Source organism: Rhinopithecus bieti, unplaced genomic scaffold (assembly GCF_001698545.2).
Source record: "Rhinopithecus bieti isolate Rb0 unplaced genomic scaffold, ASM169854v2 scaffold_5476, whole genome shotgun sequence".
In the NCBI taxonomy this organism is placed as follows: domain Eukaryota; kingdom Metazoa; phylum Chordata; class Mammalia; order Primates; family Cercopithecidae; genus Rhinopithecus; species Rhinopithecus bieti.
This window is the reverse complement of record NW_016805433.1, coordinates 2584843-2608038: the sequence shown is the minus strand read 5'-3', so window position 1 is coordinate 2608038 and position 23196 is coordinate 2584843. Positions and strand designations below refer to the sequence as shown.

General features: G+C 34.4%; 1 protein-coding gene and 1 long non-coding RNA gene across 8 annotated transcripts in view; one reads left to right on the top strand and one right to left on the bottom strand.

The window, feature by feature from the left end:
- LOC108529951 (uncharacterized) overlaps positions 1-23196 on the bottom strand; it is a 68614-nt gene that overhangs the window by 36481 nt on the left and 8937 nt on the right. For 2 of the 5 annotated variants that reach the window (XR_001885730.1, XR_001885727.1), the window contains 2 exons: positions 21221-21261; positions 17733-18531 (listed from right to left, as the gene is read on the bottom strand). This is a non-coding gene — a long non-coding RNA (uncharacterized LOC108529951). Of the gene's footprint in view, positions 1-406; positions 629-13722; positions 13827-17732; positions 18532-21220; positions 21262-23196 lie in introns of those variants that run through there. The other 3 variants (XR_001885729.1, XR_001885731.1, XR_001885728.1) reach the window with 3 other exon arrangements.
- Positions 1-23196, top strand: part of ZDHHC17 (zDHHC palmitoyltransferase 17) — an 89358-nt gene that overhangs the window by 61613 nt on the left and 4549 nt on the right. For 2 of the 3 annotated variants that reach the window (XM_017872513.1, XM_017872515.1), the window contains 7 exons: positions 959-1101; positions 2269-2369; positions 15745-15869; positions 16682-16744; positions 19774-19867; positions 20670-20753; positions 22296-22453. In XM_017872513.1, the coding sequence (XP_017728002.1) occupies positions 959-1101; positions 2269-2369; positions 15745-15869; positions 16682-16744; positions 19774-19867; positions 20670-20753; positions 22296-22453 (768 nt within the window). The remainder of the gene's footprint in view (positions 1-958; positions 1102-2268; positions 2370-15744; positions 15870-16681; positions 16745-19773; positions 19868-20669; positions 20754-22295; positions 22454-23196) is intronic. The other variant, XM_017872514.1, reaches the window with a different exon arrangement.

Genomic DNA, 23196 nt, shown 5'->3' with positions numbered 1-23196 from the left:
GACTATAGTACAGGTGCGTGCTGCCATGCCCAGCTAATTTTTGTATTTTTTGTAGAGACATGTTTTTGCCATGTTGCCTAGGCTGCCCTACAACTCCTGGGCTCAAGCGATTCTCTCGTCTAGGCCTCCCAAAGTGTTGGGATTAAAGGCATGAGCCACCGTGCCCCGCCTTGAATATCTTACATAGTTTTGTGACCTAAGGTAGCTGAACAGAGACTTGATAACTGGCTATAAGTTTGTGGGGGCTCTTTCATGGAAGAGGCAGTAGACTTACTTTGGTTGCCGTAAAGATAAAATTGTGATAGATGTTACGAAGAGTTATGTAGGTTTTATACTTATATGTATGGACTTTCTCACAACCAGACCAGTACAGAAATGAAATGGAAATACCTCTGGAGTGTTGAGCACTCTGCCTTGATCTTTGTTCAGAGACACATCTCTTCATTCAGTGGACACTAGGAGCTATGGATTGTTTGCTTTTATTCTTTATCTCATTTTAAGATTTTAATATACTGTTTATCATTTGAAATGTCTACTCCAGGCAAGCATCTTCATGTTTCCTTATGTGATAAAATTCTTATACTTTCAGTCATTCTAGTTGTCCTTGTCTCTCTGGTTATCAGTGCACCTGTTAAAAAGGGGTGGTATTTTTCATGAACTATTTGCTAGCCAGTGTATGTGTTAAGCAGTTAGTATCATCTTCTGTATTTGACCATATAGAACCCACTCCTATAACTTCTATTCTTATTTTCCACAATTTTAGCAAAGTTATTTAAAATTGTTTGATGCCTGTCTCCAGAAGACAGACACCAGCACCTTGAATAGTACTGATACATAGTGTGCAAATTTGAATGAATGAATTTCACCTGCTGTTGCATGCCTTCACAAAGGTAACAATGATTCAGATAGAGATTACTTGAAACATGCAAAAACTTTCTAATTTTTTGTTTCTATACAGGAATTTCGGCAGAAAGTAATGTTAGGAACTCCTTTCCTAGTTATTTGGCTGGTTGGGTTTATAGCAGACCTAAATATTGATTCTTGGCTCATTAAAGGGCTAATGTATGGTGGTGTTTGGGCTACAGTACAGTTTCTTTCAAAGTAAGTGTATTGTTTTTAACTATATTTTAAACTATACATGAAATAATATAATTTGTACTCATATAAAATTAATGTTTTGTATGTTGTACGTTTGATCTTAATTTAAAGAATTTAGACATCTATATGTGAAATCTGACATTTAACATTGTTATGTTAATTAAAATGAGTCAAAGGCACTTTAATGATAAAAGTCTAGCATATAATTTTTAACACTAAAGCATAGTTTGAGAAATATTTGAAATATTTCAGTAAAAGTAAATTTCAGTCTGTTGAACTCTAAATATATATATTATTAATTTCTAGATAATTATAGTGCTTGAGCTCACCTTTCTGTAGGAATTATATTTTCCTGTAGAAATTAAGGCATAAGCAATAAACAAGGAAGAGGCTTTATTTCTAGTAGCAAGGTAAAGTCTAAGCATAATTATGAAGTAGGCTCAGTTTTTAAGATTATTTTCTCCCTCTTTTTTCTTTAAACATCATGATCATTCAGTTTTCTTTTCTTAGGTCTCATTGCTCTAAAGTTACCTTTCCAACAAACCTAGGCAGGTCTCTGTGATCTAGTATTTCCCATCTAATTTCCAATCCTTTAGTATCTCATTTTCACTTGCATTTCAGAAAAGAATTCTGCAAATAATTCACACAGAGATGATAATGACTAGTATTATAATATGCTGAGTGGCTTAAATGTAGTTAATCTCTTTTTAGTATTTCTAGGTGCTCCAAGAGGTATAAATAGGAAGTCACTAAGACTTCCTGCCTATATGGATAGTTGATTCTGTTTATGTTTAATAAAATGTATTAATGTTTATTTTCCCCAATTTTAAGTATTAAAACACAACCCTTCAGTTTCACTAAGCTAGCCAGTTCATTCTACTTGAAAAGATGTGCTCCAACTTTTGCTGGAGTGCACTAAAATTCTGAAATTGAAAAGTATATGGAATATAATTTAAATTTGGGGGAATTAAAAGGAACTTCAGAATCTTGCCGAGTCCTTCAGCTGTGAACTGATTTTTATTGATGACTATGAAAATTAAGCATCCTGAACTCTGGATTCTGGTGAAACCAATGCTTACTGTACAAAATGTGTGTCATTTTCATTTAAATAAATATTCATTTTTACAATGAAATATAGAGCTCATATTTTATAAAACTTGTGTTTTACAGATCCTTTTTCGATCATTCAATGCATAGTGCATTGCCCCTTGGGATATATTTGGCAACCAAATTCTGGATGTATGTGACGTGGTTCTTCTGGTTTTGGAATGATATCCTTTGGTTATAAAGATCATACCTAAAACAAATTTTGTTATTTGAACAAATGTTTAATAATTTGACATTAGGACTGAACTCATTCATAATGCATTAAAATCATTAAAATAGTGTTCCTAGAAAAATAAGTACACTAATATAATGTTTTTAAATATTTAATAGGTTGCTTTTGAAAGCTGTCCTTAATAACAGCATATAAATAATAGTAGCTATCACGTATTGAGTGTTTAAAAGACATTTTTTGACTACTCATTTAATCCACATTTCATAAATTAGTATTGCTATCCCCTTTTCCCCTTTTTTTCTGTATTTTTTATTTTATAGATTCAGGGGTCACATGTGAAGGTTTGTTTTATGGATGTATTGTGTAATGGAGAAAAGAACAAGCATCCTCATTTTAAAAAATGGGTAAAGGACACAAACACAAACAGACATCTCTCCAAGGACATACAAGTGGCCCAACGTGAAAAAATGTTAGACATCACCAGTCATCAGAGAAATGCAAATTAAAACTACAATCTCACACCAGTCAGAATAGCTATGTTTAAAAGGTCAGAAAGCAACAAGATGTTGAGGATGCAGAGAAAAAGGAATGCTGTTGGTGGGAATGTAAATGAGTACAACCCCTATGGAAAACAGTATGGTTATTTCTCAAAGAACTAAAGATAGAACTACTAGCTGGGCACTGCGGCTCATGCCTGTAATTTCAGCACTTTGGGAGGTCGAGGTGAGTGGATCATGAGGTCAGGAATTCAAAACAAGACCAGCCAATATGGTGAAACCCCATCTCTACTAAAGATACAAAAATTAGCCAGACGTGGTGAAACGTGCCTGTAGTCCCAGCTACTCGGGAGACTGAAGCAGTACAATTGCTTGAACCCGAGAGGTGGAGGTTGCAGTGAGCTGAGATGCGCCACTGCACTCCAGCCTGGTGACAGAGCGAGACTCTGTCTCAAAAAAAAAAAAAAAAAAAAAAACCCTGCCATTCGACTCAGCCATCTCCATTTTATAGTTGAGCAAAAGTTAGGCTTAAGGAGTCTTAGTCTCTGATCAAGTTGGGACTGAAACTTGTCTTTTTCTAACTAAACATATTTTAAGCCTTTCTACCAAATGGTGATTTTTATGTTTGGTATCAAACTATTTTCTCTAAATTTTTTTTAATACCACTACTTACTTTGTTGTGGTAAATAAGAGTTAATCTTCTCTCGTCTCTTTTGCCTTCATGAAAAGGTGACTCATGAAAAGGTGATTCATCTCTTTTGCCTTCATGAAAAGCATGTATTTTCACACATTTGCTAACTTCAGCAAATTATCAGTGTAGTATACTCCCCTATTTAAAAAAAATTTAAATATTTTTAACCTGTTGCCCAGGTTGGAGTGCAGTGGCACAATCATGGCTCACTGCAGCTTGAACTCTGGGACTCCAGCAATCCTTCTGCCTCAGCTTCCCAAGTAGCTAGGACTATAGGCATGCACCACCATGACTGGCTAATATGCTTTTTAAAACTAATATAATTAAAATTGTAAGTGTGCCTGTGTGCCAATAAAGAAAGCAAGCCAATGCCAATTTTGATATATTTACATAGAAAAGTTAAGTCAGCAAGATAGACCGATTCATTGTAATAAAGGAACATGTTTCATAAATATTGATTAAATATTTTCAAAACATTACAAAAGTATATGATATGTTTTAAATGGTATGCAGTTTTGTTGACTTGTAACTGTTCTAAACAACTTTAGTTATTAATACCTGGTTTTGTTTCACAGCCTTGCATAACATAATGTTGTATTATTTTATTAGGTAGCCTTGTGTTTTAGTTGAAACACAAAATGTGCTTATTTTATTTTTGAGACCTAAGGCACAGAATTGTAACTACACTTTTAATTCTTATATTTTTACTGCATTATGTAATTACTTTCAGAAAGTGTAGTACTTTTAAATATTTTCTTAGTTTAAGTATCTATTGAAATTCTTCCATATGGCAGTTTTCACTAGCAAATTCTGGCTTTGTATTATACTTTGACTTAAAAATTGTTCCTCAAGGATTTATTAAGCATTAGAATTGCCATATTGGAACACTTAGTATGAGTAAAACAGATCTGTTGGTTTTCATTACCTCATCTATTTTAAACTTACAAAAAGCGTTGACCTCTGAAATGACTTTTGTATTCCAGACATATTTTCTAACTTTGTGTTTCCTAAATTGGACATTAAAGTTGATGTTCAAGGAAAAAACTCAGAATCAGATCTCAAAATAATGTTACACTGTTTCTGTACTCACGTGTAAGTGGCAAGAAGCAAGAAAATCAGTAACTTACCAAATAATGAAAAATTAATGCTAGAGAGCATTATATAGTAAAATTTCACTTTTTTCCTTTATTCAAAGTTAATATAAAATAGCTAAAGCTAGGGAAATAGTATAAAATAGCTAAAACTGGGAATTGAAAATAAGAGAGGCAAATTTTGAAGGGAAGACCAGAACAATCAAGTCTATTTAAGCTTACCCTATTTGAATACTTCTGCCTTTAAAATAGATTGATACAGATTTCATTTTGTAAATACACTGAATAAGTTGCATGCAAATTTTTCAAATAAAAATTGCAGTATGAGAATACCAAGTTTTATTCTTACATGTCTGTAGAGGGGAGATGATAGTAGCACTGTGTCTAAGTTCTTGAGAAAATAAACACCTGAAGATATACCTGACATGTAAAAAGTGTTAAATAAATGCATGTTATTTCTGATGACTTGTAAAATCTAAGTTTATATCCAAATTGATTTTAAATGTGGATTCACAATTCCTTTGTTTTTGTTTTGGTCCGTTTGTTTTTGTGTTGTTTTTTTTTTTTTTTTTGAGATAGTGTCTCGTACTGTTGCCCAGGCTAGAGTGCAATGGCATGATCTTGGCTCACTGCAACCTCTGCCTCCTGGGTTCATATGATTCTCCTGCCTGAGCCTCCCGAGTAGCTGGGATTATATAGGTGCACACCACCATACCTGGTTAATTTCTTATATTTTTAGTAGGGATGGGGTTTCACTATGTTGGCCAGACTGGTCTCGAACTTCTGACCTCGTGATCTGCCCACCTTGGTCTTCCGAAGTGCTGGGATTACAGGCGTGAGCCACTGTGCCCGGCATGTGGTTTTTTTGAGACATGGTCTCACTCTGTCACTCCCAGACTGGAGTGCAGTGGCACAATCACGGCTCACTGCAGCCTCAACCTCCCAGGCTCAGGTGATCCTCCCACCTCAGCCTCCCGAGTAGCTAGGACTACAGGCATAAGCCACCATGCCTCGCTAATTTTCATACTTTTGTAGAGGCTGAGTTTTGCCATGTTGCCCAGGCTAGTCTCAAACTCCTGGGCTCAAGTGGTTCTCTTGCCTCAGCTTCCCAAAGTGCTGGGATTACAAGTATGAGCCCATGCCTAGCTCACAGTTTATTTGAACATTTGTGTGTGCATAAATGATACTCATGGAATATGCGATGAAAGCACAAATTAAATCCCAGTTATGCAAAGGAAAATGTTATACTTGATGTTATAAAAGAGCTGTATCGCTAGGCCCTCTATGATTTTGGAACTATGTTTTTCTCCCAGTTTTATACTTCTAAAGCCAATAAGAGAAGCTTAAGAAACCTCTAGGAAGGAAACAGAAAAGAGCACAGAGTAGGTTATAATGGAGGCACAAAGGATATTAGACAGGAAATAGCCACAAGGCTCATAATATATGGTGCTGATTCATCTACCGTAAGATAAAATAGCAGTTGTCCAGGATTGCTTCTGATGACCTCAGGCTCCTTTCTGTTGCTTTTAACACTTTCCTTGTGCAACTCATGGCTACATATGTAATTAAAACTGATTTAGACTAGTTTTGAAAAATAGAATGATAGTTGTTTTTCATTATTCACAGTAGTTCTGTGAAGTTGCTGCAAGCCCTGAATTAGAAAATACTCAACCATTGTTCCTAAGAGAAATAACAGAGTTAGATTCCTATGTGGCTGTGGTCACAACAGTATTGATCATCAGTTGATCACTACATAACCTTGTTTATATGTGTTTCTGTTTTAAAAAACCTTAATATGTATTGTTGATTTGTTAATATTGAACTTATGGCCAACAGCACTACAGCTCATTCCGGAATGAAGCTGATCTCACATATATTTTTTCTGTAAAGCACATCATAGCCTCCTTGTGCTTAAGAGCATGATAGCACTTCAGCACCATGCTTGAAGGCCCTTTTAAACAGCAAGATCAACACAGAAGCACAAAAATATGGCCCTAAATAGACCATGTAAAGGACACTTGTTTATAGTATGAGAACTAAAACAAGAAGACAGAAGGTTGCTTTGCTCAGCCTCAGATGAGAATGTACGCATTGGGTGACTCAAATTTTTCACTGTTGTTCATGCCTTGTTGAATTCATGGCACTGAAAAAGTGCCATGAATATTGATTTTGGTGTTACAAATCAGTTTTATCAAGGAGGTGTGAGGATCAACTATATAAACTTTATTTTGGTTTCCTATGTAATATGATACCCAGCTTATTAAGTTACTTAAGTGTTTTTATGGTGATAATGAATTTTACATTGATGTAGGCTATTTGTTCTAGTAAGTTCTTACTGTTCCATTCTTTGAATAATTATTTCCCCATAAAACACCTTATGTTTATTTGGTGCTTTTTGGTTTATAGTTTTCAGATACATTATTTTACTTGGTTCTCTGAATAATTGAGATAAAACAAAACTATACAAATCTTAATACTGTTTTCTAACTGATGGAAAGACTGAGGCTCTGAGAAGTTATGTCTTGCTCAAAGTCACATAGGTGGGAAATTGTTAAGAGTTTGATGTCAGACTCAGCTCTCTGTCCTGATTCAGTGTGTCTTCAAATGTCCTTATATTACACTCTGAATATAATTTTAAGTTCACAAACCTTCCTGGAAAACAGTTTGGCAGCCTCTAGAGTGATCTTTAATAATACTCTTTAATTGGATTGGGTACGGTGGCTCACGCCTGTAATCCCAGCACTTTGGGAGGCCGAGGCGGGCGGATCACAAGGTCAGGAATTGAGACCATCCTGGCTAATATGGTGAAACCTCGTCTCTACTAAAAATATAAAAATTTAGCTGGGCGTGGTGGCAGGCGCCTGTAGTCCCAGCTACTGGGGAGGCTGAGGCCGAAGAATGGCGTGAACCTGGGAGGCGGAGCTTGCAGTGAGCTGAGATTGCGCCACTGCACTCCAGCCTGGGCGACAGAGCGAGACTCCATCTCAAATAAATAATAAATAAAAATATCCTTTAATCTCTTAATCATATGTCAGTAAATAATCAGATGTAAGATCAAAGATTTATTTACAAGGATGTTTCTCTTTGTATTATTTATAGTAGGGGAAAACATGAAAACAACCTGAATAGCCAACCTAAATAGGGGAGAGTTTTATCAGTTACGCTGCCTATGGAATGGTATTACATAACCACTAAAATACTTTCCTGCCTTAATGATTAAGATATAGTAGGTGAAAAAATACTAACATATTTACAGAATGAAGTTTAAAATGCACAAAAGAAAAGAGCTGGAAGTGAATATGTATCATTTTAGCAGTGGTTATCTCTAGGAATTGTACTCGAGTGATTTTATTTGGTTTCTTGCATTTTACTTATTTTTTAAAATTTTCTCTGACTATGCTTCTTATAATTAAACAACTCTAAAATTCACTGACATAGCCAGTATAGTCACCTGCTTATTGTGTTGACAACACTTGAAATATTGACAAAAGGTTATTAGAAATTTTATGTCTGGAAATAAGTAATTTTTCAGTGTGGCTTTAAGTTCATTGAGATTTAAACTCAAGAAAGATATGAAGAGTATGCAGAATCTGGGATGATTACATATATTAAAAAATCAAAAATGTGCAGAATTAATTATCTCCTATGCATTTCCTCTTAAGCATTTTTTTCTGTTGGTTACTTGTTAGATTTCTCTGTTTTCTGTGTATGTCTCCCAGTTTCCTTTTAATACCCTCTAAGCTTTTTAATGTCTATCTTCAGGTATCCAGTCACCACTTTTCATGAATTCTAACAATATTGCTATAAATATTTTTGTATATCTTTTTTTCCCACAAGAGTTTCTCTGAGGTTATTAAAGATACTCTGTAATTTACATTCTCAATCATGTGCATTTGACTACTGTAAATGAAGACGGATGTGAGGGGAGGGATCAGTATCTTCCCCCCCCCCATTAGAGAGATCCTTGTTCAGCACACCTTTTCTTCACCCAGTTGCAGTCTCAACCTTGATATTCATCACATTTTCCTAGGTACTCTGGTTTATTGATCTATCTGCCTATGTTAACATTGTATAATCTCATTACTGTAGTTTTGCTCTTAAATTGTGTCTGAGCAGGGCAATTTTTCCAAGTTTGTTATTTCTCAGGAATATCTTAGCTCTTTTGCTAAGGAAGAGCCTTTTGCTCTTCCATTTAGATTTTTTTAGAATAAGCTCTTTGAGTTCCGTGAAAAGCCTTATGCCTTAAAAAAAATTTTTTTGACAGTCTTGCTCTGTTGCCCAGGCTGGAGTGCATTGGCGTGATCTCAACTTACTGCAACCTCCACCTCCTGGGTTCAAGCAGTTCTCCCACTTCAGCCTCCCAAGTAGTTGGAATTACAGGTATACACCACCATGCCTGGCTAATTTTTGTATTTTTAGTAAAAAAGGGGTTTCACCATGTTGGCCAAGCTGGTCTTGAACTCCTGAACTCAAGTGATCCACCTGCTGTGGCCTCCCAAAGTGCTGGGATTACAGGCATGAGCTACCATGTCCAGCCAGCCTTACACCATTTTGATTGAGATTCTATTTGAGCTATAGATTAATTTAGAGAAAGTAACTACTTTTGATACTTAAACCTTTTATGTTTTTTAATGAAGTCATATAATTTCTTATGTAGAAGTTTATATCTCTTGTTAGATTTATTTTAAAAGAATTTAAATTTTTTAAATTAAGAATTTTTTATTTTAATTAAAATTTCTATTTGTGTCTGGTTTATAGAAATGTAGCTGATTAGTTATTGCCAACAACCTTGCTAAAGCCTTTTATTATTTCTAATAATGGGGTAGTTTGGATATATGTCATGGGATAATCATTATGTATAAAGACTGAATTTTTTCTTTCTACTCTTTATGGCATTTAATTTCTTTAGTGATCTTATTATATTAGCTAGGATCTCAGTACACCGTGGAATAGACACAGAATGAGTATCCTCATTTTGTTCCTGACTTTAAAGGGTATCATCTTTAAAAGATGGACTTTAAAGGGCTAGTATTTTACCATTGAGTGTGATTTTATAAAGTGTTTACTTGAATTTTATATAACCCTCTCCCTCCTTACACGCCCCCTCTTTTTTTTTTTTTTTTACTTTTGTGAATTGTATTTTTTTCTTTTATGTTTTAATATTAAATAATATAGTTAATTAGATCTTTTCTAATGCTTGAACCACTTATGCATGCCTGGAGTAAACAAACATGGGCATAATGTCTTATTTTTCTATACGTTGCTGGATTAAATTTGTTACTAGTTTTGCATGTACATTTGTGAATGAAATTGTTTTATAATTTTTTTGTATTTGTTTTGATATCAACATGATAATCTCAAAATGGGTGGAGAATTGTTCTTGTTTTATGTTATTTGAAAGGGTTTGGGCTAAACTGAAATTATTAACTACATGTTTATTAGACTTTCTAAAATCATTTTAGCTGGAATTTGCTTTAAGAATTTTGTAACATATATTTGACTGAATTGTATATTTATATATTTTAGTGATTTGTCCATTTGTTTTCAAATGTGCCACATTCTCTCTGTTTTTTAAAACTCAACTGCTGTACCCCCTCTCTCATTCCTAGTATTAATTAGAGATATTTTTTAGTTACTCTATTTTATTGGATTCTTTAAAGAAACAGCTTTAGGTTTTATTAATCCTTTCTATTTTCACTTTCAGTATGTTTTATTTCCTGTTGTCTGCTTGTTTAGTTTTTTCTTCAGCTTATTAAATTGTTTAGTTTTCATTGATATTTTCTATTAGAAACATTTAAGTTTAGAAAGTAACATTTTATATACTACCTCAGCTGCATTCCATACAGAAGATTAAGCTTCTTAATTAGGTTTCTCAAGTCACTATATCATTACCAAATTTTTATCTATTTGCAGCGTCATTTATTGAGAGACCTATGGTAAAATTTTCTACTGTGTTGCTGTATTTAGGAGTTTCTCTTTGCGGTTCAGTCAGTTTTTTGCTTTACATGTTTTGGAGTTTCATTATTAAGTATGTATAAGTTTAGAATTCTTTCTAATGAGTTGAACCTTTTATCACATATATAGTGACCCGTGGTAAGAGGCATTAGCAATGACTATTTTAATTAGTATTGCTTTAAATAATTTATGGCCTTGAATTTTTAAAATGTCTCTTGCAAATAGCATGTAGCACATAGGAATAAGCAAATCCTGAAGAGTAGACACTGAATTTCTGAACCAGTTTACCTCTAGATTTGTGTTTGTTTATCATCTCTGGTCTCCATGGGGTTTTCTTACTAGCAGCTCAGCAACACATTCAAAATGATTTAGTTTTTTTTTGTTTTTTTGAGACAGAGTTTCACTCTGTTGCCCAGGGTGGAGTGTAGTGGCGTGATCTTGGCTCAGGGCAACCGCTGCCTCCCAGGTTCAGGTGGCTCTTGTGCTTCAGACTTCCAAGTAGCTAGGATTACAGGCATGCGCCACCACGCCTGGCTAATTTTTGTTTTTATAGTAGAGACGGGGTCTACAAAAACTAAAAAAATTAGCCGGGTGTGGTGGTGCGTGCCTGTAGTCTCAGCTACTCCGGAGGCTGAGGCAGTAGGACCTTTTCAGGAGTTCGAGACTGCAGTAAGCTCTCATTATGCCACTGCACTGTGGCCTGGGTAACAGAGTGAGACCTTGTCTCTATTAAAAAACTTTTGCTCAAGAACACATTTGTTACCATTGAGATTAAAAAACAACTGGTATGTTTCAGAGGATGTTAATCATTGTCCCTCAGATTTTCTTAATATACAGTATGTCTTTTCAGGATGCAGTATTTAAAATGGAGGTTATATTTGTATATTCTATATGTAGTTTATAAAAATGAAGGTTTTCTTTCCTTTTATCTGAAATTTTCTCTTAGGATCTCTGAATTCTTTTCTATTTGATGTATTTACTACTACTGGGATAAAACTATCCATGTGTTCAATTATGTTTGTCATCTGTGTTCATACTTTTGTCTCTAATCTTTATTATTATCATTATTATTATTTTTTGAGACGGAGGTCTCACTGTGTTGGCCAGGCTGGTCTTGAAGTGCTGGGCTTAAGTGATCTTCTGGGTTCAGCCTCCTGAGTAGCTGGAATTACAGGTGCATGCCACCATGTCCAGTTTTTGTCTCTAATTATTGTTTTGAGTTTTCTTTTTTCCCCTCATTTACTGATTGTCAGTCTTTTTATCCTCCTTGTGTTCATCTTTATAAATTTTTAGTTCATATATTGTGTAATGGTTTCGTTTGATCTGTTTTTTTTTTTCTAGAATCACCCTTTTCATCTGGTTCTAATTGTTTTATGATCTTATGTTTAAGCTTTTATAGGATTTATATTTTAATTTAATTATGAAGCATCTTTGGTTAATTTGCCTTTGTCCTTAATTTGTGTTTGTCCAAATTTGCTGCTGCTTTCCATACTGGGTTATTTGCTTTGTGAATACTGCGCACATTTTTTCTGATTTATTATTTTTGTTTTGTTTTCAAGTACTCTAGCATAGTTGTTATGCCATTTCTTTTCATCTTTCATCTTACTCGTGATTGACCTAGGCAAATATATTCAGACTTTTATGTTTTCTCTGATAATATTGTAGAGCAATCTTTGAAGTTTTTCCTGACCCGTTTGGTACAAGGATATTTAAAGAGAGCTCAGTTGTAAATTCTTGCTCGGAAACTTGTGTTTAGCTGTCTTAAGATCTTGCTGAAAGTTTTTCCTGAGGTTTTATTCTGTGCAGCCTTAGAGATAGAATGATGTTGGAATTATCCCCCACCAGCCATCCCCTCAATTTTGTTAAGTCACCTTATTAATGACAAGCCTTGGTTTTTCTTGATACTTAGTGGAAGCCATGCAGTAGTATTCAGGGACTTATGTTCCTGAAGGGGTTTTCCTGACTTGTTCAAATTATCTACTCACCATTTCAATGATTTTTCTCCAGTTGAGTAGGACTGAGGAGTGGAGTATGTATTAGTCAGTTCAAGCTGCCGTAATGATATACCAAAGACTGGGTGGTTTAACAACAGAAATTTGTTTTCTCACAGTTCTGGAGGCTGGTAGTTTGAGATCAGGGTGCCAGCATGTTTGGGTTCTGATGAGGGTGGTCTTCCTATCTTGCAGATGATGACTTTCTTGCTGTGTTCTCACATGGTGAGGAGAAAGAGTAAGAAATCTCTCATTCTACCTTATATAAGGAAAGCCAGAACCCTATTGGATTAGGCTCTCACCCTTATGACTTAATTTAAGCTTACTTGCCTCCTAAAGACCACATCTCCAGATGCAGTCAGATTGCAGGTGTTAGGGATTCAACATATGCATTGTGAGGAAACACAATTTAGTCCATAGCAAAGGGCCAGGGTGAAATAGATGAGAATTCTCATCTACAGTTTTTCATCCTACTAGTACAGTAGAGCAGGGTTAGGAGCTACCTCAGGCAGCCTGCCTTACCAGAATCATCACCTTTTTGTGGCCTTCAGTTTTGAACTTATGATACAATGTGGTCTGTCCTCTTTCCAAGTTGTTGCCATTATTTTGAGAGGCGCTTGGTTTGTTTGATGTACTGTTTTAAATTCATTTTGCTGAGTATTATGGTAAATAAGTTTAGTGTATGAATTTCTATTTTTGAAAGCCTAGATAAATTTGTTTAAAAATAAAATGAGAGCTGCATTTCATAGCAGACATCAAGAAAACATCCAACTAGATTAAAGAATTAAATGTACAAAATGATTCTATAAACATTTAAGTGAAAGCATGGATGGTAAATACTTTAATTGGAGGGCTGTTTAAACATAAAAGCAAAAATATAAATTAAAATAATAAACTAGCACGTATTTGTCTCTTAAATTGGCAGCATTTTTTGATTACTGCCAATGCAAATGTACTAATCAGTCATATGTTGTTAGTGGAGTTATAAATTGGTATATCTTGCTGGAAAATAGTATAAAAGTGTCTATATATTTATATCTCAAGCCTTAAAAATGCTCATACCTAAATATATTGTTTTCATAATATTTATTGGCATAGAAAATTGTGTTGAGCACTTTGGCGAGGCCGAATAGCATAGGTCATACGAGTCTGAGTTTTAATACTTGCTCTACCTCTAACTCACTGTAATCTTGGACAATGTAGCTTCTGCTTCAGTTGTATCATCTGTAAAGGGATAATAGCAGGATTTATCATAGGGTTCTTGTACTGCTTAATTGGCACATAGTTGGTGATTAATATGTTATTTTGTTAATAATTAGATACATTATGATACCAGTCATAATTAAAAATGCAGAATACCAAAATTAAGTTTAATTCTGGGTTATAGAGTTCTTGTTTCTGTCTTTCTGCTTTTTTTAGTGCTTTCTCATTTTCTCTAATAATAAAATTAATACTGAAAACAGCCATATATTTGTAGAGTGTGCCTATTTCTGTTAATTTTTTTTTCCCCCTCGAGACTGAGTTTCACTCTGTTGCCCAGGCTGTGCAGTGGCGTGATCTTGGCTCACTGCAACCTCTGCCTCCCAGGTTCAAGCACTTCTCCTGCCTCAGCCCCCTCAGTAGCTGGGATTACAGGTGTGCACCACCATGCCTGGCTAATTTTTGTATTTTTAGTAGAGACAGGGTTTTGCCATGTTGGCCAGGCTAGTCTTGAACTCCTGACCTCAGGTAATCCACCCACCTCAGCCTCCCAAAGTGCTGGGATTACAGGTGTGAGCCACCACGCCCAGCCTATTTCAGTTAAATTTTTAAAATTAGCTTATCTAATCTATTGCTAAAGCTAAATTCAGTCTACCATTTGAAGATACCTAATTTCTTCATCATTGAAGAGCAAGGAAAGACATTTTTAAAGTTCATTCAGTATTGAATTCCTTAATATACCTTTCAAATGTGTAGTCATATATTGAACTGACCCCCTGCCAATTTAATCCAGGTCCTGAGAGTGTGACCTATTTATTTACATGTTATGTTAGCACCTTTTCAAAACTTGTGATAAATAAAAGTGCTGCCCCTGAGTAATGTCAGGCCTCAGCATTCTACACACTTTATTCTCCAGAATAAACAGCTGAAAGTTTGACTTCTTATTTACTCTCCGCTGGCTATACCGGTATATTTTGTGGAATAAGATTGGAAAAAGTTGGGGGAAAAGAGAGGACTGGAGAAAAAAGGAAAAGATAAATCACTTTTGAATATGCCAGTTGCTAATAACTAATCTTTTCTTTCGTCTTTTGTTTCTCCTGTATGTCAAGTGGCTATTGAGTGTTTTGGTATTTTCCAAACAAATGTAGAATGATTTCATTCAAGAAGCTGTTCCTTTTCTATCTGTGCTTCATGAGAAATGTAAACAGTGGGTACACATGATAATGTCAAAAAATCTTAGGAAATTCTTATATGATACTTGTATCTACATAAAATCTTACAAATGGTATTTGAGTGTACCTGGTGTTTTGTGTCTCAGAAATGTATTGCTGTAGCAACATTGCTTTATTTTTATAGTGTTATTTAAATTGTTTTTTGATAATTTACTTACATTTATAAATGCCTAATGTATTTTTTTGTTTTTATGAGATAGAAAAAATGTGAACATATAAACGGTTGCATATAAACTATTTCTGTTTTAAGCAAGCTTATATTTTTTCTGAAATTAATTTCAGTGTGTTCAAAAAAAGGCAAAAGTGAGAATTTTTTTTTTACTTTCCTATAGTTAAAAGCAATCTTTTAACTATACGAGTATGATATCTGTAGTATTTGGTAGATGCATAAAGATTGCAATGCATATACATAAAGTATATGTTAATAACTTTGAACATGAGAAATGCCTTCATTTTTGTCAAAAAATTAGTCATTTAAAATTTTCATTGAATTTTTAATACATTCACTAACTTAAAGTGTCAGATAAGTCTACATGATTTAAAATTTATAAAGAAGTCACATTATTTTTATATGTAGTTATAAACATAATGCAAAACAGCTTGAATTTTTTTTGACTGGTAGGTGTTTTGTAAACTTTTATAGATTATAAGTTTATATATAATAGTAATTCATTTATCATTGCTTCTTTAAATTCCTTAACCTTAGACACATCTCAACTTTTTATTTATCCATCTTCCATTCCTTGCCAATAGTGTTGCACTTTTCTACAATTTTGGAAAATCTTGGAAATCAGATCCAGGGATTATTAAAGCAACAGAAGAGCAAAAGAAAAAGGTAGCAAAATACCAACCAAGTCACTTGTGTTTAACTGCCAAATTATTAGTATTTATAGCAGACATTAGAGTACAGAGGAAGTAATTATCTTTTAGAATATAAAGAAATTTTAAGCTAAATTGAGATTATGTATCTTTTATTTGGTGCTCATCCTTGGTGCTGTTGTGATGCCTGTCCATAACACTTCCATGACATTTTATAATTTCATGTTTCTCTCCCTTACAAGACTGCTGTGATTGCTTTGAGGGGTGAATACGGTGTCTTAAACATCTCTGTAAATCTCCAGGAAATAATTTGCATTCAGTAGATGTTTGCTGAATGACCATGTCAACTAGAAGGTTAATAAATTGGTTGATAGTGCAGATACACTGTCCCAATAGCTAAAATATTTGTATATACCATCCAGGGCATCCCTTTCTTATAATGCAGGTTATTAGGAAACCAGTTTTATAATCTAACAATGTTGTATATTTAGAGAACTGGACTAGAAGCATTTTAGATTATTTTAAAAGCTGTTTTATTTAGTTTGTAAAAAAATTTTTTTGATGAGTTATTCCAGTCCACAATAGACTAAGACAATGGCAGATTCTTTTGCTCTAATCCCCTTTTTTCTGGGCAGCATAGAGATTGCTACCCTGTATTCTTACAGCAATGAAATAGCAGTAAATAAACAAAAGATTTTCTTTCTCTTTTTGAACTGAAAACATCAGTAAATTAAAGATGAAAATCATGTTTATTGATTCATAGTGATGGCAAAAGAGTTGATGAGCATTGTTCAGTTTTGAATTAAATATTTTTTTTTTAATTCACAGACAATAGTTGAACTTGCAGAGACAGGAAGTCTGGACCTCAGTATATTCTGCAGTACCTGTTTGGTAGTATTTTCTTCTTTGTTCTTCCCTTCCTTCTCTTCCTCCTGACAGTGGCATAGCATAGCGGGTATGGGGTGTGGGGAAAAGGAAGAATTGCTTTCACTGAACACATTCCCTATGCCTTGGCATAAGAGGAAATATCGTTAAAGGATGTCTCCTTCCCAAGGCACTTACTCACTGATGGTAGGCCTTGATTGCACTTTTGATTCAGAGGTGCCATTTATTTGTATTCATTCTCTTTCTCTTTTCTCGCTTAAAATGTTACTCAATAAATTAAAAACTAAGAAAGTATTTCAGATCAAAGGTTTATAATGATTCCCTAATAGATTGCTTTCTTTACTACATTTTAAGAAAATTTATACTTCTATTTAAAAGCCACATGGGAATATCCATTAGATAACTGTTAAGACAACATGGCCTCTAAACAAGTTCAATTGAGTAGGTGGTTTTTTATTTTTTATTTTTTTTGTATCAGAATGTTTATGTAACTTTGAACACTGTTTTATCATAGATTTTTAAAGTGGTCATCCTCACCCAGGTCATAGGTAAAGATATATGTGAAATTACTAGTATTTATTAATAGAGTCAGGTATAGTACTATTGGATTGTTTATTATTATAGACATCAATTTTCTGTAGGATAATACTTTTTTTTTTTTTTTTTTTGAGACAGAGTCTCACTCTATCACCCAGGCTGGAGTGCAGTGGCGTGATCTTGGCTCACTGCAACCTCTGCCTCCCGGGTTCAAGTGATTCTCTTGCCTTAGCCTCCTGAGTAGCTGGGATTACAGGCACGTGCCACCATGCCCGGCTAATTTTTGTATTTTTAGAAGAGATGGGGGGGTTTCACCACATTGGTCAGGCTGGTCTTGAACTCCTGACCTTGTAATCCGCCTGCCTCGGCCTCCCAAAGTGTTGGGATTACAGGCCTGAGCCATTCGGTAGGATAATACTCTTATGTTTTAATTATTTTTTGCTTAGTTTTTATAATTAGTATTTGTGAAAAATATATATACTGCCACAGTGCTTAAATTATGTTTTCTACATGGAAATTGAAATATTCCAAAGTCATACATAAAACTAACTGCCCTTTTACACTTATACACTGCAAGTGAGCTCATGTCTTAACATCTGATTAATAATAAAGTCATTGACTTCATTTAGGATTATGGAATGAATTTTTGAAACAGTTCTAATTCTGCAAATTCTTTATTACACTTAATATTCTTTGACCAGTTATGATTTTGAATATTCAAAATATATACAGCTTCACGTTTGGTAGCAACTTTAGGATACCAACTAGATTCTTTTGTATATTCAGACATTCTGAAAACAGTTTTTGTTTCTATGTTTTATAATGGGTAACTTATAAGATTGATACTCTTTTTCTTAATATTTAGAATGTTTTAATACACTGCTTTTCTGTGGAAATATACTGTTCCACAAAGTATGCAGTGCTGATGTACTTGCCATGTGGCAAACAAATTATATAGTCACTCAATATAGATAGCAGTTTCATTGTCGAATACACATTTGATGGCAAGAATAAGACTAATTTTGTCATCATAGCATAAATGTTTTATTATGTATTATAAGCCACATACTTCTTGTTGTAAAGAACATTTCCTATTATAAAATCTTGCAAATCAGCAGAGGTAGTTGTCATTATATGGGTATGCTTCACTTTGGTAAGTAGAAAGGTCCCTAAGGCTTGTAGACAGAGCTTTCTTAAAAATGAATTACTTTGGTGATTGCACTCCTGCACTCCAGCCTGGGCCACAGAATGAGACCCTGTCTCAAAAAAAAAAAAAAAGGATTACTTTGTAAGTGATCCCAGGAACCTTGAGACCAAGTCACGCCTTAGCCAATTAGTCTGTTTTCAGATTTTGACTAGTGTTGCCGCTGAGGGTTGGAAGTGGGGATAGAAGTTGTTTGAATATCCTGCTGCCTTCTAAGTAGATTTAGTCTCACAAGTGTGGTGAAGAGTAACTTACCCTTTTCTTTATTCCAGAGATAATTTTAGTAGATGTAAGAACTGTTTGTTCACTGTGCCTTTTCCTTTGTACCTCAAAATAGTGTGTAACCTTATGCAAACTAATGGAGAAATGGCAGTGCTTTTGTTGAACATTTACAAATTTTTTCTGGCAAGAGTTAATAACTCCAGCTCTTTTATCATATATCTGGCATTAGGACTGCCAACCCTTTGAAGATCACCAATGAGTTTTTGTATTCACTTGGCCAATTTAGAGTAATGTAGGTTTTAAAAACCATTTCAAAATGCTTGAAAAACAAAACATCATAAGCGTGAATTCTTTATTGCCGATCAATAGCTGAATAATGAATTTTATGTTTTGTTTTTTTTTTTTTTTTTGCAAGAAATGGTGACTTCTTAAGCATATTCTGCATTCTCAGATATGGTCATACATTTCAGCAGGAGAAATGCTGTACCTTAATCTGAGATCTCAGAAGGCACTCTACTGAAGAGAAGTAGATGTGTACATGTTGGTTTTTGCTGGATTTGTTAATTTGGGAAAGACAAATATTTTATTGATGATTTTCAATTTTAAGAGCTTTTTAAATTCACTTTTAGCCTGACTTTCCTAGTAAGGAATAATTTTATTTTATTGAAAAACAACCAATATCATAACCATTGATCATAATGGGACATCATTTAGAAGACTGGAGATTGATGTATTTTTATTACTCAGAAATTTGAGGGATGTGAATTAAACATAGCATCATTCATTACATCAGATTGGTGTGTAATTCTTAGTTTTTGTAAATTGACGGTTCAGTTCCATTCTTGAGAGCATATTTTTTAGAGTAGCCTCATTCTTTTATTCTTTGTTTTTGTAGTTGAAATTTTATTAAACAAAACAATAGTGATTTTTGGTTTTATTCATTTGGAAACCTTGATATAATCTTGTTTGAAATATATAGTTTTTTTTATACTTATATTTTGAGAAAATAAATATTCAGCTTTTCTCTCTTAGTACAATGCCTTTCATAATCCTTTAACATGCCTATTAACAGATACGGAAACCAGTGAGGTCCAAACATTGTGGTGTATGCAACCGCTGTATAGCAAAATTTGATCATCATTGCCCATGGGTGGGTAACTGTGTAGGTAAGTTATATTAGTAATTTCTTATATATCATTCATTTAAGTTACTTTAGGTAATGAATAAAGTATAATATTAAAGTAGGCAGTAGAAAGTTTATTACTCTACCCTTCATTTCCCCAATTACCTTCTGGTTGACAACACAGCAACTCAGTTGAGAGAGGGAGGGAAAAAATTACAAAATCAGTGCCTGATATCTTTTCTCTGTCAGTTCTATCTGGTGCCTACTCTTGATAAGGAGACAAATTTTTTTTTTCTAGTTAAACTAGAGAGATGAAGGTAGTAATATTTGAAATGATACTATGTGCAGAGGCAAAGAGGAATGACAGATAAGAACTGTACACACCTCACTGTTCAAGAATGGTGTAGTCTAAGGAGATAAACTACATGGTTTCAGAGATGCCCCAGAGATTTTATGAGGTGACAGAAAAAAAACATTACAAAGATTGTGTACCTCTGTTGAGGAGAAACCTTTGAAAAATTGGATTGTAACGTTTATAAAAGAAAAGATAAAATAGGGCTATTTTAAACCTCACAAAGAATAGGATTAGAGGTCAGAATTGTGATTTTTTTAGTTCTTTGGGACTTGAACACCATTGTCATCATTATATCTTTGTGTGTAGTTGTAAGCATTCTTACTTTAAGATTTTTATTAAAACATTTTTCCAGAAAACTACTTTATAAAATAATGAATGTTTGTGTGATTATCATCACAATGATAGCACACCTTTCATGGCATACCCCCAAAGGTGCATTACCCATTGTTTTTTCTTAGCTGAAAAACCTTGCTTCTGTGTCGTTCTTCAGGTGCAGGCAACCATAGATATTTTATAGGCTACCTATTCTTCTTGCTTTTTATGATCTGCTGGATGATTTATGGTTGTATTTCTTGTGAGTACAATTTGTTTTTTGTCTTTTTAAAACAAATTTCTACATACTCAGATTATACTTACCATACTAACAAATTACTATAATGACAAAAGTTGTTTAAATAAAATTATGGTTTGGATACCTTATGAAGCACAAAAGGGAAAAAAGATACAGCTCTATCAATTATGTCCAATACACAGTATAAGCAAACAGTTAGCAATTAATCACCTTTTAATACTTGTGTCCTCTGGAAAGCATGTGGTTTAATAGGCTTTGAGAAGCTTCTGGGTAAAATGCATCAACATTTTCCACGTCATGTGCTTGCTTTACTATAGTAGCTTCTAGATTAAGTGATTGTCCTAGTTCTCTTTCTTACCAAGCAGTTGGGAAAATATATTTAAAATTAAATTTGCAGAGAACTTGAAATATTTTGAAAAGTAGGTATAATTATTGCCTATTAGAGAATATTAGTAAATATCAAAAGTTACCTTTTTAATAAGAAGTTGTTATTCCATTGTGGGCTTCATACCTTAAAGGAAATAATAGATTTTTATTGCATTGAGAATGCAGTCTGGAAAGAGGATCCATCATTTACGATGCCTCAGGGCTTAGTGTTGCTTAACATAATGATGTATTAGATCCTGGTTTAAATACAAGTCTTGAAAGGATGAGTTTCTAGTCTTTCTGCCCCACAGATTCTAAAAATAATCAGTGTTACTGCCCTCATGAACCAAAGGAGGTTACCACCTCAGTTAAAGATTAATAGGAAGATTTGGTCGAAGAACTTGACCTAATTTCTGGCCCAGCACACCTTAGAGAACACTTTCTTGTCAACAACAGCAGTACTTTATAGCAGCTCTCAAAGAGCAGGAGGTCTTGTATTAGAAAAAGCCTACCTTGACCAGGCGTGGTGGCTCATTGCCTATAATCCCAACACTTTGGGAGACCGAGGCAGGTGGGCCAGTTGAGGCCAGGAGTTTGAGACCAGCTTGTGCAACATAGGGAGAGAGACCCCGTCTCTACAAGAAATACAAAAATTAGCCGGGTGTGATAGTGCAAGCCTGTAATCCCAGCTACTCAGGTGGCTGAGGTGGGAGGATTGCTTGGGCCCAGGAGGTCGAGGTTGCAGTGAGCCTTGATTGAGCCACTGCCCTCCAGCCTGGGTGACAGAGTGAGACCTTGTCTCAAAAAAAACCACCCATGTCACCATCCTGTTAATGTTATATGCCCTCCTTCAAAAAAATCTCTTTCATATATCCTCTTATCTTTTTGTAAAGAAAATTTTTTTTAAGTATTGTGTGATGCAACACCAATCAAATTGTTTATTCTGAAGATACAGTGATTTTTTTTTAAGATTGGCTGCTGCTTTTCCATTTCTGTCTTTATGTTTTTTCACTGAGATATAATAGGGTTATTTAAGAGTGTAAAAACATTTGCTATTGAATGTCATCAGTTAAATCTAGATCGTTTGACTATGTTTTCTAAATGGTGCCAGCACAAATGCCTGTATGCAGTGCTTGGATAATGATTGAGTAAATACAAGTACTTCTGTTCTGGCTTTAGACTGGGGACTCCACTGTGAGACCACTTATACCAAGGATGGATTTTGGACGTATATTACCCAGATTGCCACGTGTTCACCTTGGATGTTTTGGATGTTCCTGAACAGTGTTTTCCACTTCATGTGGGTGGCTGTATTACTCATGTGTCAGATGTACCAGGTATATGCAAAGGCATTCTTTTTAGTGCACTAATTGAAAACTTTTCCATCCTTGCATAAAAGATAATAATAATATTCTCTTCCTAACGACTCTTGCTCTTCAAGGATTAATTTTATTTTTCAATTTAGTTTTCCTTTCTACCTCACTCTTTTGCCCCTTCCTCTTCTCATATTGTGAACTTTTCAATTTTAGTTCTTACCTCAACAGAAATTTTAATCTGTTATTCCTGACTTAAATACATCCAGTGGAATATGTGAGCTTAGATTGATGATGACATTAATTTTGTGTTTTAATGGTATTTTACTCACAAATACTAATATTTATTCAAAAGCCTTTTTTTTAAAAAAAGGAAATTTTAAAAGCTCATTAGTAGGCTGATATGGAGGTTGTCTGTGCATGAATAGTGTCTGTCCATGCACAGTGTCCAGTACCCTATCTTTAAATATTTTTCACATTTAACTGGCTACTTTTCACAGTCAAATGATACCATGTAAACTAGCTTTGATGATTTTCTGATGGAAAACCGAAAACACACTTCATTGTTTTTATCTTTATCCTAGTTGTCTTCAAATTAATTTTTTTTACATTAAGTATTTAGAAAGAATAATGGTTTGCAGCCTGGCATGGTGGCTTACACCTGTAATCCCAGCACTTTGGGAAGCCGAGGTGGGCGGATCACTTGAGCGCAGGAGTTTGAGATCAGCCTGGGCAACATGGTGAAACCCTATCTCTATTAAAAAAAA